Genomic DNA, 13,755 nt, shown 5'->3' on the forward strand with positions numbered 1-13,755 from the left:
GATACCTTGTGGTTGCACCCTTATAATACTATACCAATAAAGCTGTATAATGTTGAAAAAGCTCTACTGTAAATACCAAACCAACAATAAACCACATCAAACTCTGAGTCTACTAATTAACCAGAAAAATAAGAATAAACAGACCTTCAGAAATTTCTTTGTCCAGGGATTCTAGCTCTTCTTCAATTTCGGTTTTAACTTTTAATAAAACTTCTTGATCCAGGGGATGTGAAGCTATGAGGGAGAGAGAAGCCATTAGAATATGGGTAGCATTTTACCTATCTAAGTCAGAAAATGCAAATCAAAACTCATTACCAAGTCTACTGGGCTCGGAGATGTTTAAAGATGAGGAAGCTGAGGTTGGGTAGGTTAGACCACCACGAGAGAGGAGCTATGAACTCAACTCAGGTCAGTCTGAATATAAAATCATTAATCCAGGGGCACCTGGCTGGCTCAGTAGGTTAACTGTCTGTCTTCAGCTCAGGTCATGGAATCAAGATCCCAGGGTCCTGGGATCAAGCCTCCAGTCCAGCTCCCTGTTCAGGAGGGAGCCTATTTCTCCCTCTCTCTGTCCCTCTGCTTGTGCTTTCTCTGACTCTCAAATAAATAAATAAAATCTTTAAAAAACAAATCATTAATCCAGTCCTCCTCATTTTCTGTTTGGGAAACTAGGAAGGAAATATCTGAAACGTTTTTGGTGTAATAATAGTAAAAGAACCCATGGGGACGCCTGGTTGGCTCAGTGGTTTGAGCATCTGGCTTTGGCTCAGGTCGTGATTTCAAAGTTCTGGGATCGAGTTCCATATTGAGCCCCCAGCAGGAAGCCTCCTTCTCTTCTCTCTGCCTGTGTCTCTGCCCCTCTCTACATCTCTCATAAACAAATAGAAAATCTTAAAAAAAAGAACCATGAGAAGTTGTCTCAGTGATAAATGTCTTCGAAAATTGATATTCAAGGGCCCTTATCTTCACAACTTCATGTAAACTGCAGCTCAAGAGGAGGCCTGTTCCTCAAAAGATATATTTTCTAAATTAAGAGAACTATAAGAGCTGGCCACAAGCTATTATCATGTAGTAAGGTCTTGGCCTGTAGCATAGAACAGAGAACAAAGGGGAAGAACTCTGAAGGAGAAAATGAGACAAGATGCTTTAAAATCTACTAATTTCTCCTGCCACCGATATTTGGAGCAGAACCTCAACATTTCATCTAAAACACTGAATCCAAATAGGACACCCCAATACCTCTCACATTCAGAATATTTCCAGTGCTATTTCAATTATTTATTATCACTGTTTTGTACCATTGACAAGTTTTTCTTTATTTTTTAAAGATTTTATTTATTTATTCATGAGAGACACACACACACAGAGAGAGAGAGAGAGAGGCAGAGACACACAGAGGGAGGAAGCTGGCTCCACGCAGGGAGCCCGATGTAGGACTTGATCCCAGGACTCCAAGATCACACCATGGGCAAAGGCAGATGCTCAACCACTGAGCCACCCAGGGATCCCTCATTGACAAGTTTTAGAAAGAAATGGATCTGCCATTTATGTTTTCATTTTTCACAAGCCAATAAATGCTTGTAAAATGCTGAATTAAAAGATGGCCTTATTAATTTAGACCAAAAAACTTGATTTTTTTTAAGGATTTTATTTTTAAATAATCTACATCCAACGCGGGGCTCAAATTCACAACCCCAAGATAGAGTCCCTGTTCTACTGACTGAGCCAGCCATGCTCCCCTAAACCAAGAAAGTTGATCCCTCTGGCTTTAAAATAGCTTTGAAAAACAAAAGTTGAACGTTCCAACATTTCACAGATTTTCTGATTAGTTTTCAAATTTAAAGTTGATAATAGGGAATCCCTGGGTGGCTCGGCGGTTTGGTGCCTGCCTTTGGCCCAGGGCGTGATCCTGGAGCCCCGGGATCAAGTCCCACGTAGGGCTCCCGGCATGGAGCCTGCTTCTCCTTCCGCCTGTGTCTCTGCCCCCCTCTCTCTCTTTCTATGTCTATCATGAATAAATAAATAAAATCTTTAAAAAAAAAAAAAAAAAAAATAAAGTTGATAATAAATAAATAAATAAATAAATAAATAAATAAATAAATAAAGTTGATAAAAATAATTTTCCTTTAGGTAATATAAAACACTTTCCTTCTGAGCTGAGACTAACCAAAATAAATAAAGCTTAAAATAATTTTTTTGTAAAAAAAATAAAGTTCCTTAGGTATTTCTAGTTGAAGTATAATACAAAGGATCTCCTCAATGTCATTATTAATATATTTCCTTAATGACATTTCACTAATCATTTCTGCCTATTTCAATACCTTAGATGAAATTATGTACATAAAAACTTTAAAACATTACATAAACACAATCTCTTATGCAAAATTTGAAGACAATGTATCCTAGGAATAAGGTGATCTTCATAAATTTTCCTAAGCATAAAATCTTTTTTTTTTTAAAGATTATATTTATTTATTCACTAGAGACACAGAGAAAAAGAGGCAGAGATGCAGGCAGAGGGAGAAGTGGGCTCCATGCAGGGAGCCCAATGCAAGACTCAATCCCTGGACGAGGGATCACGCCCTGAGCCAAAGGCAGACGCTCAACCGTTAAGCCACCCAGGTGTCCCAAAAGTCTATCTTTAAAAGATAGGCTCCCCCCTAATTTTTTAAATTGTGGTAAAATACATGTAATATAAATTTTCCATCTTAACTATTTTTAAGTGTGCACTTCAGCTGTACTACTTACATTCATAATGCTGTGCTACCATCATCGCCATCCATTTCTAGAACTTTCTTACGTCCTTTTTTAAGGATTTAATTAATTAATTAATTTGAGAGAGAGAATGAGCACAGGGGGTGGGACACAGGGAGAGGGAGAGAATCCTCAGGCAGACTCCCCACTAAACATGGAACCTGGGATCCCTGGGTGGTGCAGCAGTTTGGCGCCTGCCTTTGGCCCAGGGCCTGATCCAGGAGACCCTGGATCGATTCCCACATCGGGCTCCTGGTGCATGGAGCCTGCTTCTCCCTCTGCCTGTGTCTCTGCCTCTCTCTCTCTCTATCATAAATAAAAAAAATAAAATAAAATAAACATGGAGCCTGACATAGGGCTCAATCCTAGGACCCTAAGATCATGACTTCAACCAAAATCAAGAGTCAGGTGCTTGCCAACTGAGCCACTCAGGCATTCCAAGAACTTTCTACATCTTGAAGAACTGAAACTCTAAACCCATTAAACAAGAACTCCCCATTTCTTCCTTCCCCTCCACCCCCCGACCTAGCTCCTGGCAAACTCTATTCTATCTTCTTTCTCTCCAATTTGACTACTCTATGTACATTTTTTAAAAAGATTTTCATATATTCATGAGAAATGCAGAGAGAGAGGCAGAGACACAGGCAGAGGGAGAAGCAGGCTCCCCGAGGGGAGCCTGATGCAGAACTTGATCCCAGGATGCCAGGGATCACACCCTCAGCCAAAGGCAGATGCTCAACCACTGAGCCACCCAGGCACCCCTACTCTATGTACTTTATGTAAGTGGAATCATACAGTACTTGTCTTTGGAGACTGGCTTATTTTGCTTAGAGACAGACTTTTAATAAATCTATTAAAAGTATTGTTAGGGGGGAGCCCGGGTGGCTCAGCGGTTTAGCGCCACCTTCAGCCCAGGGCACGGTCTTCGAGTCCTGGGATAGAGTCCGATGTTGGGCTCCCTGCATGGAGCCTGCTTCTCCCTCTGCCTGTGTCTCTGCCTCTCTCTTTCTCTCTCTGTGTCTCTCATGAATAAATAAAGTCTTTAAAAAAATAAATAAATAGGGATCCCTGGGTGGCGCAGCAGTTTAGCGCCTGCCTTTGGCCCAGGGCGCAATCCTGGAGACCCGGGATGGAATCCCACGTCAGGCTCCCGGTGCATGGAGCCTGCTTCTCCCTCTGCCTATGTCTCTGCCTCTCTGTGTGTGTGTGTGTGTGTGTGTGTGACTATCATAAATAAATAAAATTAAAAAAATAAATAAATAAAAGTAGTGTTAGATAATGAGAATTGATTTTCCTTTTATATTTTTTAAGATTTTGCTTATTTTAGAGAAAGAGCACGAGATAGGGGAGGAGCAGAGAGGGGACAAGCAGATTGAGCTGAACACAGAGCCTGACAAAGGGCTCGATCCAATGACCCTGAGATCATGATCTGATCCAAAATCAAGAGCCAAACTCTCAACCAACTGCGCCACGCAAATGCCCCTAATAGGTTTTCCTTTTAGAAGTAATTTGTAAACTTTTAGATGGCTCTACAACAACATTGAGTAATGTAACTACACTAGGTAAAGTGACCCACAGCACATATTGTGTGACATTATTAAAACAAGGCAAACACAGACTGGGGAAATTAACTTAAGGTCAATCTTACTTCTTTCAATGAAATTATCTCTCTCCTTCTGGTTTCCTGGAAGGCGGCTCAATAAAGTGGAAGATAAGCTTTGGCATCAAGATTCCAGCTCATCACTACATGTGGCCTTAGGAAAATAACCTTCTTAAGCTTCTCTCCTTATGTAAAGTGGGAAAATAATACCTACCTCAAAGAGATGTTGTCAAGGCTAATGAGATAAGTCCCATTACATTGAAAATGCTCAATAGGGAAGCCCAGGTGTCTCAGCGGGTTTAGCACCGCCTTCAGCCCAGGGCCTGATCCTGGAGACCCAGGATCGAGTCCCATGTCAGGCTCCCTGCATGGAGCCTACTTCTCCTTCTGCCTGTGTCTCTGTCTCTCTCTCTCTCTCTCTCTGTCTTTCATGAATGGATAAATAAAATCTTTTTAAAAATAAATAAACAGGGATCCTTGGGTGGCGCAGCGGTTTGGCGCCTGCCTTTGGCCCAGGGCGCGATCCTGAAGACCCGGGATCGAATTCCACGTCGGGCTCCGGGTGCATGGAGCCTGCTTCTCCCTCTGCCTGTGTCTCTGCCTCTCTCTCTCTCTCTCTGTGACTATCATAAGTAAATTAAAAAAAAAAAAAATTTAGGGCAGCCCTGGTGGCGCAGCGGTTTAGCGCCGCCTGCAGCCCAGGGTGTGATCCTGGAGGCCTGGGATAGAGTCCCACGTCGGCTCCTTGCATGGAGCCTGCTTCTCCCTCTGCCTGTGTCTCTGCCTATCTCTCTCTCTCTCTGTGTTTCTCATGAATAAATAAATCTTTAAAAAAAATAATAATAAAAATAAAAATATAAATAAAGAAATAAAGAAATAAAGAAATAAATAAAATAATCTCTTTCACCCAAAAACGTAAGAATTTTGACCAATCACTGAATTACACTGAATGAAAGTGTTTTTAAGAGAAACCCTTCTTGGGCACCTGGGTGGCTCAGTGGTTGAGCATCTGCCTTTGGCTCAGGATGCAATACCGGGGTCCTGGGATCAAGTTCCAAATCAGGCTCCCTGCAGAGAGACCACTTCTCCTTCTGCCTATGTCTCTGCCTCTCTCTGGGTCTTTCATGAGTAAATAAATAAAATCTTAAAAAAAAAAAGCGGGAGAGGGGGGAAGCGAGACGCCTGGGTGGTTCATCGGTTGGGCTCATCGGTTGGGCTCATCGGTCTTTGGCTCCGGGCATGATCCTGGGATCCAGGATCGAGTCCTACATCGGGCTCCTTGCAGGGAGCCTGCTTCTCCCTCTGCCTAGGTCTCTACCTCTCTTTCTCTCTGTGCCTCTCATGAATAAATAAAATCTTTAAAAAACATTTAAATTTTTAAATAAATAAATAAATAAATGGGAGGAAGCCCTTCTTTTACCTGCTGATAGTCCATCAATCACACTTCCAAGACAACTCAGAGTAGGGTAAAAAGAGTAGGCTGAAAGTTTTGGTCAGCATTTTGAGTTCCATAAAAACATTTCAAACTTGGGGATTCCTGGGTGGCTCAGCGGTTTAGCACCTGCCTTTGGCCCAGGGTGTGATCCTGGAGTCCCAGGATCCAGTCCCACATCAGGCTCCCTGCATGGAGCCTGCTTCTCCCTCTGCCTGTGTCTCTGCCTCTCTCTTTCTGTGTGTCCCTCATGAACGAATAAATAAATAAAAATCTTTAAAAAAAAAAATTTCAAACTTAACATCTGCTGGTTTGTTTTTGACTTGCCCTTAATCAAAAATACAGGGCACATAAAAAATAAAATACGGGCACTTAAACATTTGAGACTCTTAATTAGAATACAATCTGTTGAATCTTTTTTTAAAAATATTTTATTTATTTATTCATGAGAGACACACAGAGAGAGGCAGAGACATAGGCAGAGGGAGAAGCAGGCTCCATGTGGGAAGCCTGATGTGGAACTCAATTCCAGGACCCAGGGATCATGCCCTGAGTCAAAGGCAGATGCTCAACCACTGAGCCACCCAGGCATCCCAAATCTTTTTTTTTTTTTTTTAAGGTTTTATTTATTGATTCATGAGAGAGAGAAAGAGAGAGAGGCAGAGGGAGAAGCAGGCTCTATGCAGGGAACCCGACGTGGGACTTGATCCCGGTCTCCAGGATCACGCCCTGGGCTGAAGGCGGCGTTAAACCGCTGAGGCACCCAGGGCTCCCCATCAAATCTTTTCTCTTATAATGATTTATTTATTTACTTACTTACTTAGTTGAGGGGGAGGGGCGAAGGGAAAGGGAGAATCTCAAGCGACTCCCTGCTGAGCATAGAGCCCCACACAAGGCTCACTCGATCTCACAACCCTGAGATCATGACCTGAACTGAAATCAAGAGTCAGCTGCTTAATCAACTTAGCCACCCAGGTGCCCTGAATTTGTTTTTTAGTCTGACGTGAGAGGTAATTCCTCCATTTCTCTGCATTCTAGATTTTATCCTCAGAAGCAAGCTGGATCATCAGAGAAGTACGTACATGTAATGTAGGTCCACATACAATGTTAACTAATTGTTTTAACTGGGCTGCATTTTGGTGTCATTTCTTTAGCTTTAATCCAGAATCATATTAAGAGACAATGTTTTGAAAGCTATTTATGGTGACAGAATTGTGATAGAGAATATTATAAAAGAGGAATGTTAAGAATAAGACCTCAACTATTGGGATCTCTGGGTGGCGCAGCGGTTTGGCGCCCGCCTTTGGCCCAGGGCGCGATCCTGGAGATCCGGGATTGAATCCCACGTCGGGCTCCCTGCATGGAGCCTGCTTCTCCCTCTGCCTGTGTCTCTGCCTCTCTCTCTCTCTCTCTCTCTCTCTCTCTGTGACTATCATAAATAAATAAAAATTAAAAAAAAAAAAGACCTCAACTATTATCCTCCATGCTTATTTTTGAGAGTTTTAGTCAATGCCTGAATCAATTTTAGATTTGGGAAGATTACAAAAAAAAAAAAAAAAGATTTGGGAAGATCTGTAAAAAAAAGGCCATCCAGTTCCTCATTATATGAAGAACATGGGAATTAGAGAAGTTGAAATGACTTGCCCAGGCTCAAATAAATCCTATAAAAACAAAATTAGAAAGTAGATCTTCTCAGGGAATCTGGCTGGCTCAATCCATTGACTCTTGATCTTATGAGTTGTGAGTTTGAGCCCCACACTGAGTGTAGAGATTACTTAAAAATCTTTAAGAAATTAGATCTTCTGGACACCTGGGTGTAGAGATTACTTAAAAATCTTTAAGAAATTAGATCTTCTGGACACCTGGGTGGCTCAGTGGTTGAGCATCTGCCTTTGGCTCAGGGTGTGATTCCTGGAGTCCTGGGATCGAGTCCCGCATCAGGCTTCCTGTAGGTAGCCTGCTTCTCCCTCTGCCTGTGTCTCTGCCTCTCTCTGTTTCTCAGGAATAAATAAATAAAATCTTAAAAAAAAAATTAGATCTTCTGAAAAGTAAAATTATTACTGAATTCTAAAACATGGTAATCTTTTATATACAGTGAAAAATAAGGAATACATGAATGTTTTATCTGCCATTTGTCTCTTTTTGGAAAAATCTACATACCTAAAACTATACACACCTACATACCCAATCACACCACCACCAATACTACCACCATGCCACAAAGTAAACAAAAATAATGTCTTGGTTACCATATGCCTTACCCGCCAGATTAAAGAAAAGCAGCTGATTAAAGGAGTGTCTATTCTCATGAGACTAATGTGATGCTGATTACACACGACAAGTTGTCATACTTGATAATAAGCCATGTGGAAAACCTAAACCAGAAAAAGTCTACTGCTGTCAGGACACAAAAGGCTATTTATTTAGCTAACCAATGACCTAGACAGATTCAGTGATTTTCATTTAATCAATGCCCCCACCCCAGACTTTCAAAAGCAAAAAGCTACGCAGTAGCACCATGCAGCATAAATCCCCCACTATAAACCCAGAGAAAAATATTTCAAAGATAAACAGACTTTAGCACACCAAATCCCATCCACTTCAGTGTCAAATCAAGAGTCAAGTGAGTCAGCAATCATCATATTCCAGCCCTGAAATACACACAGGGCTTTCAAAGTGAGTATCAGATCAACAAGTTTAGAATAGTTCTATGGGCAGAGCAAAATACTTCCTACATCTATGGGTCTCTAAACTGAATGCACATTAAAATTACTGAGCAAATATATTAAAAATACAGATTCCCAAGCCCCATCATGAAGCATTTAGTTTAATAGGTCTAGAGTATGGCTCCATGATTTTATTTTGGGGGGATTTTTTTTAAGATTAAAAAAATCATTTTTAAGTAATCTCTATACCCAAACATGGGGCAGGACCGTACAAAGATCAAGTCGCATTCTCTACTGACTGACCTTGCCAGGTGCGCCCATGATCTTTTTTAAATAGCATTCAGGCGGGGATCCCTGGGTGGCGCAGTGGTTTAGCGCCTGCCTTTGGCCCAGGGCACGATCCTGGAGACCCGGGATCGAATCCCACGTCGGGCTCTCGGTGCATGGAGCCTGCTTCTCTCTCTGCCTGTGTCTCTGCCCCTCTCTCTCTCTCTCTGTGTGGCTATCATAAATAAATAAACTTATCTAAAATCTTAAAAAAAAAAAATAGCATTCAGGCAATTAGTCTTGACAAATACTGCTCTAGAAAACCCAAATAATTATAATCAAATTAAAAACATCTACCAAACATAAAAACAATATGGTTCCATTATTTACTCAATAGCAAAAACAAGTACCCCAAATGATACCATAGTAGACAGATGTTTAAAGGTAAAAAAAAAGAGCCTTTTGCCTCATTGCATCTGAGACAGCAAAGCAAGATGGGTCACCAGCAGCTCTACTGGAGCCATCCCAGGAAATTCGGCCAGGGTTCTCCTTCTTGCCATATCTGCTCAAACCTGTGAGGTCTGATCTGGAAATCCGGCCTCAATATGTGCCCCAGTATTTCCAACAGTACACAAAGGATAGAGGCTTCACTAAGCTGGATTAAGTGAACTTCCTTGAATAGGTCATCTAAGAGACCTACTTTAACTACAGAAATCTAACATCTGTACCTCATGCTAACTCATTGTTCATAAAAATACTTCAACTATGAATGTTTAAAAAACAAAAGTACAAAACAGCCAATCACAATGGTAGTTTTCAGGTTCCAGTGTTCCCACTCCCCAACATATCCTGCACAATGGAAGACAGATTTGAGACAGGACAGATTCCAAGGAGAAGAATGCAGGGAAATTTCATCATGCACCCACTCAAAATCTGGTTTCAGGATCAAATATCCATTCCTGATAGAAAAGCTGAGAAAGAATGAAACAGTACATATCTCTAGAAATAATGAACCCTGAATCAAAATCCGGGATGGGGTTATGAGAATCTGTCTTAAAAACTTGATTTGAGATGGCAATATCCTCCAAACTGGGTCTACAGATTCAATGCAACCCCTATCAAAATTCCAACTGTAGGGTACCTGGCTGGCTCAGGCCATGGTCTTGATCTTAGGATCTTAAGTTCAAACCCCACTAAGGGTGAAGAGATTACTTAAAAGAATTATCTTTAGGGCAGCCCCGGTGGCGCAGCGGTTTAGCGCCGCCTGCAGCCCGGGGTGTGATCCTAGAGACCCGGAATCGAGTCCCACATCGGTCTCGCTGCATGGAGCCTGCTTCTCCCTCTGCTTGTGTTTCTGTCTCTCTCTCTCTCTCTCTCTCTGTCTCTCTCTGTGTCTCTATGAATAAATAAATAAAATCTTAAAAAAAAAAAAAGGGGGGGGGGATCCCTGGGTGGCGCAGCAGTTTGGCGCCTGCCTTTGGCCCAGGGCGCGATCCTGGAGACCCCGGATCGAGTCCCACGTCGGGCTCCCGGTGCATGGAGCCTGCTTCTCCCTCTGCCTGTGTCTCTGCCTCTCTCTCTCTCTGTGTGACTATCATAAATAAACAAACAAAAAAAAAAATTAAAAGAAAAAAAAGTAACTGAAATACAGCCACACTCACTCATTCATGTATTATGTATGGTTACTTTGTGCTACACTGACAGAAACGGGTTACAACAGAGTGTGTACAGTATCGTCACAGCTCCATCATCGCAGCTCCACTGTTGCGTAGCGCTGTGTACCACAGTGACACAATTACAACCACAGGGCAATGCCACCCATATTGCCATACCACAATTTTTATTTACCCAACATGTCAAATCAAGAAAAAAAAAAGGTGGACTTTGTTCTTTTACGGCAAAATGGAATATACATTAGTTATCAAGTTAGATGGCAAAGTATTGTACTTACTAAGCAATGACATTAGAGCTCTGCTAGAAGCACATAATATCCGGATATTACCAGACTCATCAGAGTATTCCCAAGTCACAGGAAAGCAAGTCAGAAAAAATAGAAAATTTAAAATGGAACTTTTCATCATAGAATTACTTCATAAAAAAAAACATGAAAATGAGGCTGCAACCAAAGTAAGTTTCTATGTGGTTCAGCTGTTAGTCAAGCAAGGAAAGTCATTTACTGATGTCAAGTTAATTAAACTCTGTTCAGCTAAAGCAGCTAAAGATATGTGTCATAAAAAATAAGTTTAAGATTATTAGTCCTTTGGAAAAAAAAAAAAGATTATTAGTCTTTTGGAAAGAACACCTGCTCAATGAGTTGAGGACAATGGGAACAACATCAATAGTCCATTGAACTACAAGGCAAACAATTCTGAGTGGTTTTCTTCGGCTCTTTATAAACTGACAGTTGTCTAAACAGCTCAGCTGCTGTTTATTCAAGAGTCCATATCAAGTTTGAAGTGACTAAATAATTGGCATGCCTAACACAATAATTATGGGTGAGAATATTTTTTTTTTAAATGGGAAAACAGGGATCCCTGGGTGGTGCAACAGTTTGGCGCCTGCCTTTGGCCCGGGGCGCGGTCCTGGAGACCCGGGATCGAATCTCACATCGGGCTCCCGGTGCATGGAGCCTGCTTCTCCCTCTGCCTTTGTCTCTGCCTCTCTCTCTCTCTGTGTGACTATCATAAATAAATAAAAATAAAAATAAAAATAAAAATAAAAAAGAGCAAAAGTAGACACGCTCAACCGCTGAGCCACCCAGGCATTCCTAAATGAATAATTAAAAAAAAAAAAAGGTAAAATAGTTGCTCTCTGAGTTTGGTTATAAATTATAAATTAAATAACTGGTATCACATTTTCTTTTAGTAGTCTTTAAAAGTTATATTGATGTAATTTTATTAAAATAGTAACCTCCTTTGGGGTACTTAAAATATGACTTAATATTTAAAGACAAAACACACCAGGAGGTGCCTGGTGGTTCAATTGGTTAAGTGTCCAACTCTCAATTTCCGCTCAGGTCATGATCTCAGGATCCCATCTTGGAGCTTGCTCAAGATTCTCTTTCCCTCTTCTTCTGCCCCTGCCCTCCCAACCCACACTGTGTGCATGTGCTGTCTCTCAAAAAAACCCAAAAAACCAGAACACAGCAGGTAGTCACATTTAAGTATTTATTTTTTTTAATTCTTTTTTTTTTTTTAATTTTTATTTATTTATGATAGTCACAGAGAGAGAGAGAGGCAGAGACATAGGCAGAGGGAGAAGCAGGCTCCACACACCGGGAGCCTGACGTGGGATTCGATCCCGGGTCTCCAGGATCGTGCCCTGGGCCAAAGGCAGGCGCCAAACCGCTGCGCCACCCAGGGATCCCAGTATTTATTTTTTTAATTAAAAAAAAAATTGGGGGGGTGGACCTGGGTTTCTCAGTCGATTAAGCATCAGCCTTTGGCTTAGGTCCTGATCCCAGGGTCCTAGGATGAAGCCCTGCAACAAGCTTTCTGCTCAGCAAGGAGTCTGCTTCTCTGTCTCTATCTCTTTCCCTCTGCTCTCTCTCTCTTAAATAAAGAAATCTTTTTAAAAAATAGGGAAAAAAGAAAAAAATTTTTTTTAGATTTAATATATTTATTTGACAGAGAGAGCACAAGCAGGCAGAGTGGCAGGCAGATGGAGGAGAAGCAGGCTCCCCAAGGAGCAGGGAGCCCAATGTGGGGCTCAATCCCAAGACTCTGGGATCATGACCTGAGCTGAAGGCAGATGCTTAACCGACTGAGCCATCCAAGTGCCCCACATTTAAGTATTTAAATTAGGAATATGAAGACATCTTTTGTCATCCCTACTGTTAGAATGGCTACTAGATTCCATCATTTCTGAATTCTTAACTCTACCCTTTTTTGAACTAGAATGGAAGCAAATAGATTAGAACTAACTCCATAGCTGCAGTAGAAATCAATTGATAAGAATATTTATCATGGGAGGCACCTACATGGCTCAGCTGGTTAAGTGTCTGCCTTCAGCTCGGGTCATGATCCCCAGATCCTGGGACTGAGCCCCACATAGGGCTCCCTGCTCAGCAGAGGAGTCTGCTTCTCCCTCTTCCTATGCTCCCACTGTGTTCCCTCTCTCGCTCACTTTCTCTCTCAAATAAATAAAATCTTTTAAAAAATTTATGATGCTATTACATCTTAACAAATAAGATAAATTTAGACTCCAGTAACTGTTTTAACCTTCATTTGGTAAACTATTTACAGAAAAATATATACAACTTCACAATACAAAAAATTATGCTAAAAACTCTTAAGTCTATCAGATACAGGGTGTCTACATGGCTCAGTCAGTTAAGGTTGGACTCTTGATTTTGGCCCAGGTCATGATCTCAGGGTCATGGGATCAAGCCTCCTTTATCATGCAGAGTCTACTTAAGATTCTCTCAGTCTCCCTCTGCCCACCCCCCACCAACTCATGCACATGTGTACGCATATGCACACTCTCTAATAAATCTAGAAATTAAAATATTTTTTAAAAGTCTATCTGATAAATACATTGCTTAAATTTAATATCCTTGAGAAAAGTCAATTCAAGAAACTTAACTTTTAAAATAATTATGTAATTCTAATCTATGTTTTGTTAAGTATAAAATTTTGTTTTAAAGATTTTAGGGGATCTTGGGTGGCGCAGCGGTTTGGCACCTGCCTTTGGTCCAGGGCGCGATCCTGGAGACCCGGGATCGAATCCCATGTCGGGCTCCCTGCATGGAGCCTGCTTCTCCCTATGCCTGTGTCTCTGCCTCTCTCTCTCTCTCTCTCTGTGTGTGTGACTATCATGAATAAATAAATAAAATCTTTAAAAAAAAAATAAAGATTTTATTTGAGAGAGAGACAAAAAGAGAGCATGCACGTGGGTGCACAAGCGGGTAGGAGGTGCAAAGGGAGACAGACTCCTGAGGAGCAGGGAGCCAGATGCAGGACTCAATCCCAGGACCCAGAGATCATGACCTGAGCTGAAGGCAGATGCTTAACCGAATGAGCCACCCAGGTGCCCCT

At 41.5% G+C, this 13,755-nt stretch overlaps 1 protein-coding gene and 1 pseudogene across 10 annotated transcripts in view; one reads left to right on the plus strand and one right to left on the minus strand.

Annotated features, from left to right (window-relative positions):
• BCL2L13 (BCL2 like 13) overlaps positions 1–13,755 on the minus strand; it is an 84,478-nt gene that overhangs the window by 57,052 nt on the left and 13,671 nt on the right. For 9 of the 10 annotated variants that reach the window (XR_005379693.1, XM_038576231.1, XM_038576228.1 and 6 more), the window contains exon 3: positions 145–234. Coding sequence is in view for 8 of the 10 variants with exons in the window: in XM_038576231.1 (XP_038432159.1) it covers positions 145–234 (90 nt within the window). In the remaining 2 variants the exon portion in view is untranslated. Of the gene's footprint in view, positions 1–144; positions 235–13,755 lie in introns of those variants that run through there. The other variant, XM_038576235.1, reaches the window with a different exon arrangement.
• LOC119866447 lies at positions 9,208–9,383 on the plus strand (annotated as a pseudogene).

The sequence above is a fragment of the Canis lupus genome, chromosome 27, assembly GCF_011100685.1.
Source record: "Canis lupus familiaris isolate Mischka breed German Shepherd chromosome 27, alternate assembly UU_Cfam_GSD_1.0, whole genome shotgun sequence".
In the NCBI taxonomy this organism is placed as follows: domain Eukaryota; kingdom Metazoa; phylum Chordata; class Mammalia; order Carnivora; family Canidae; genus Canis; species Canis lupus.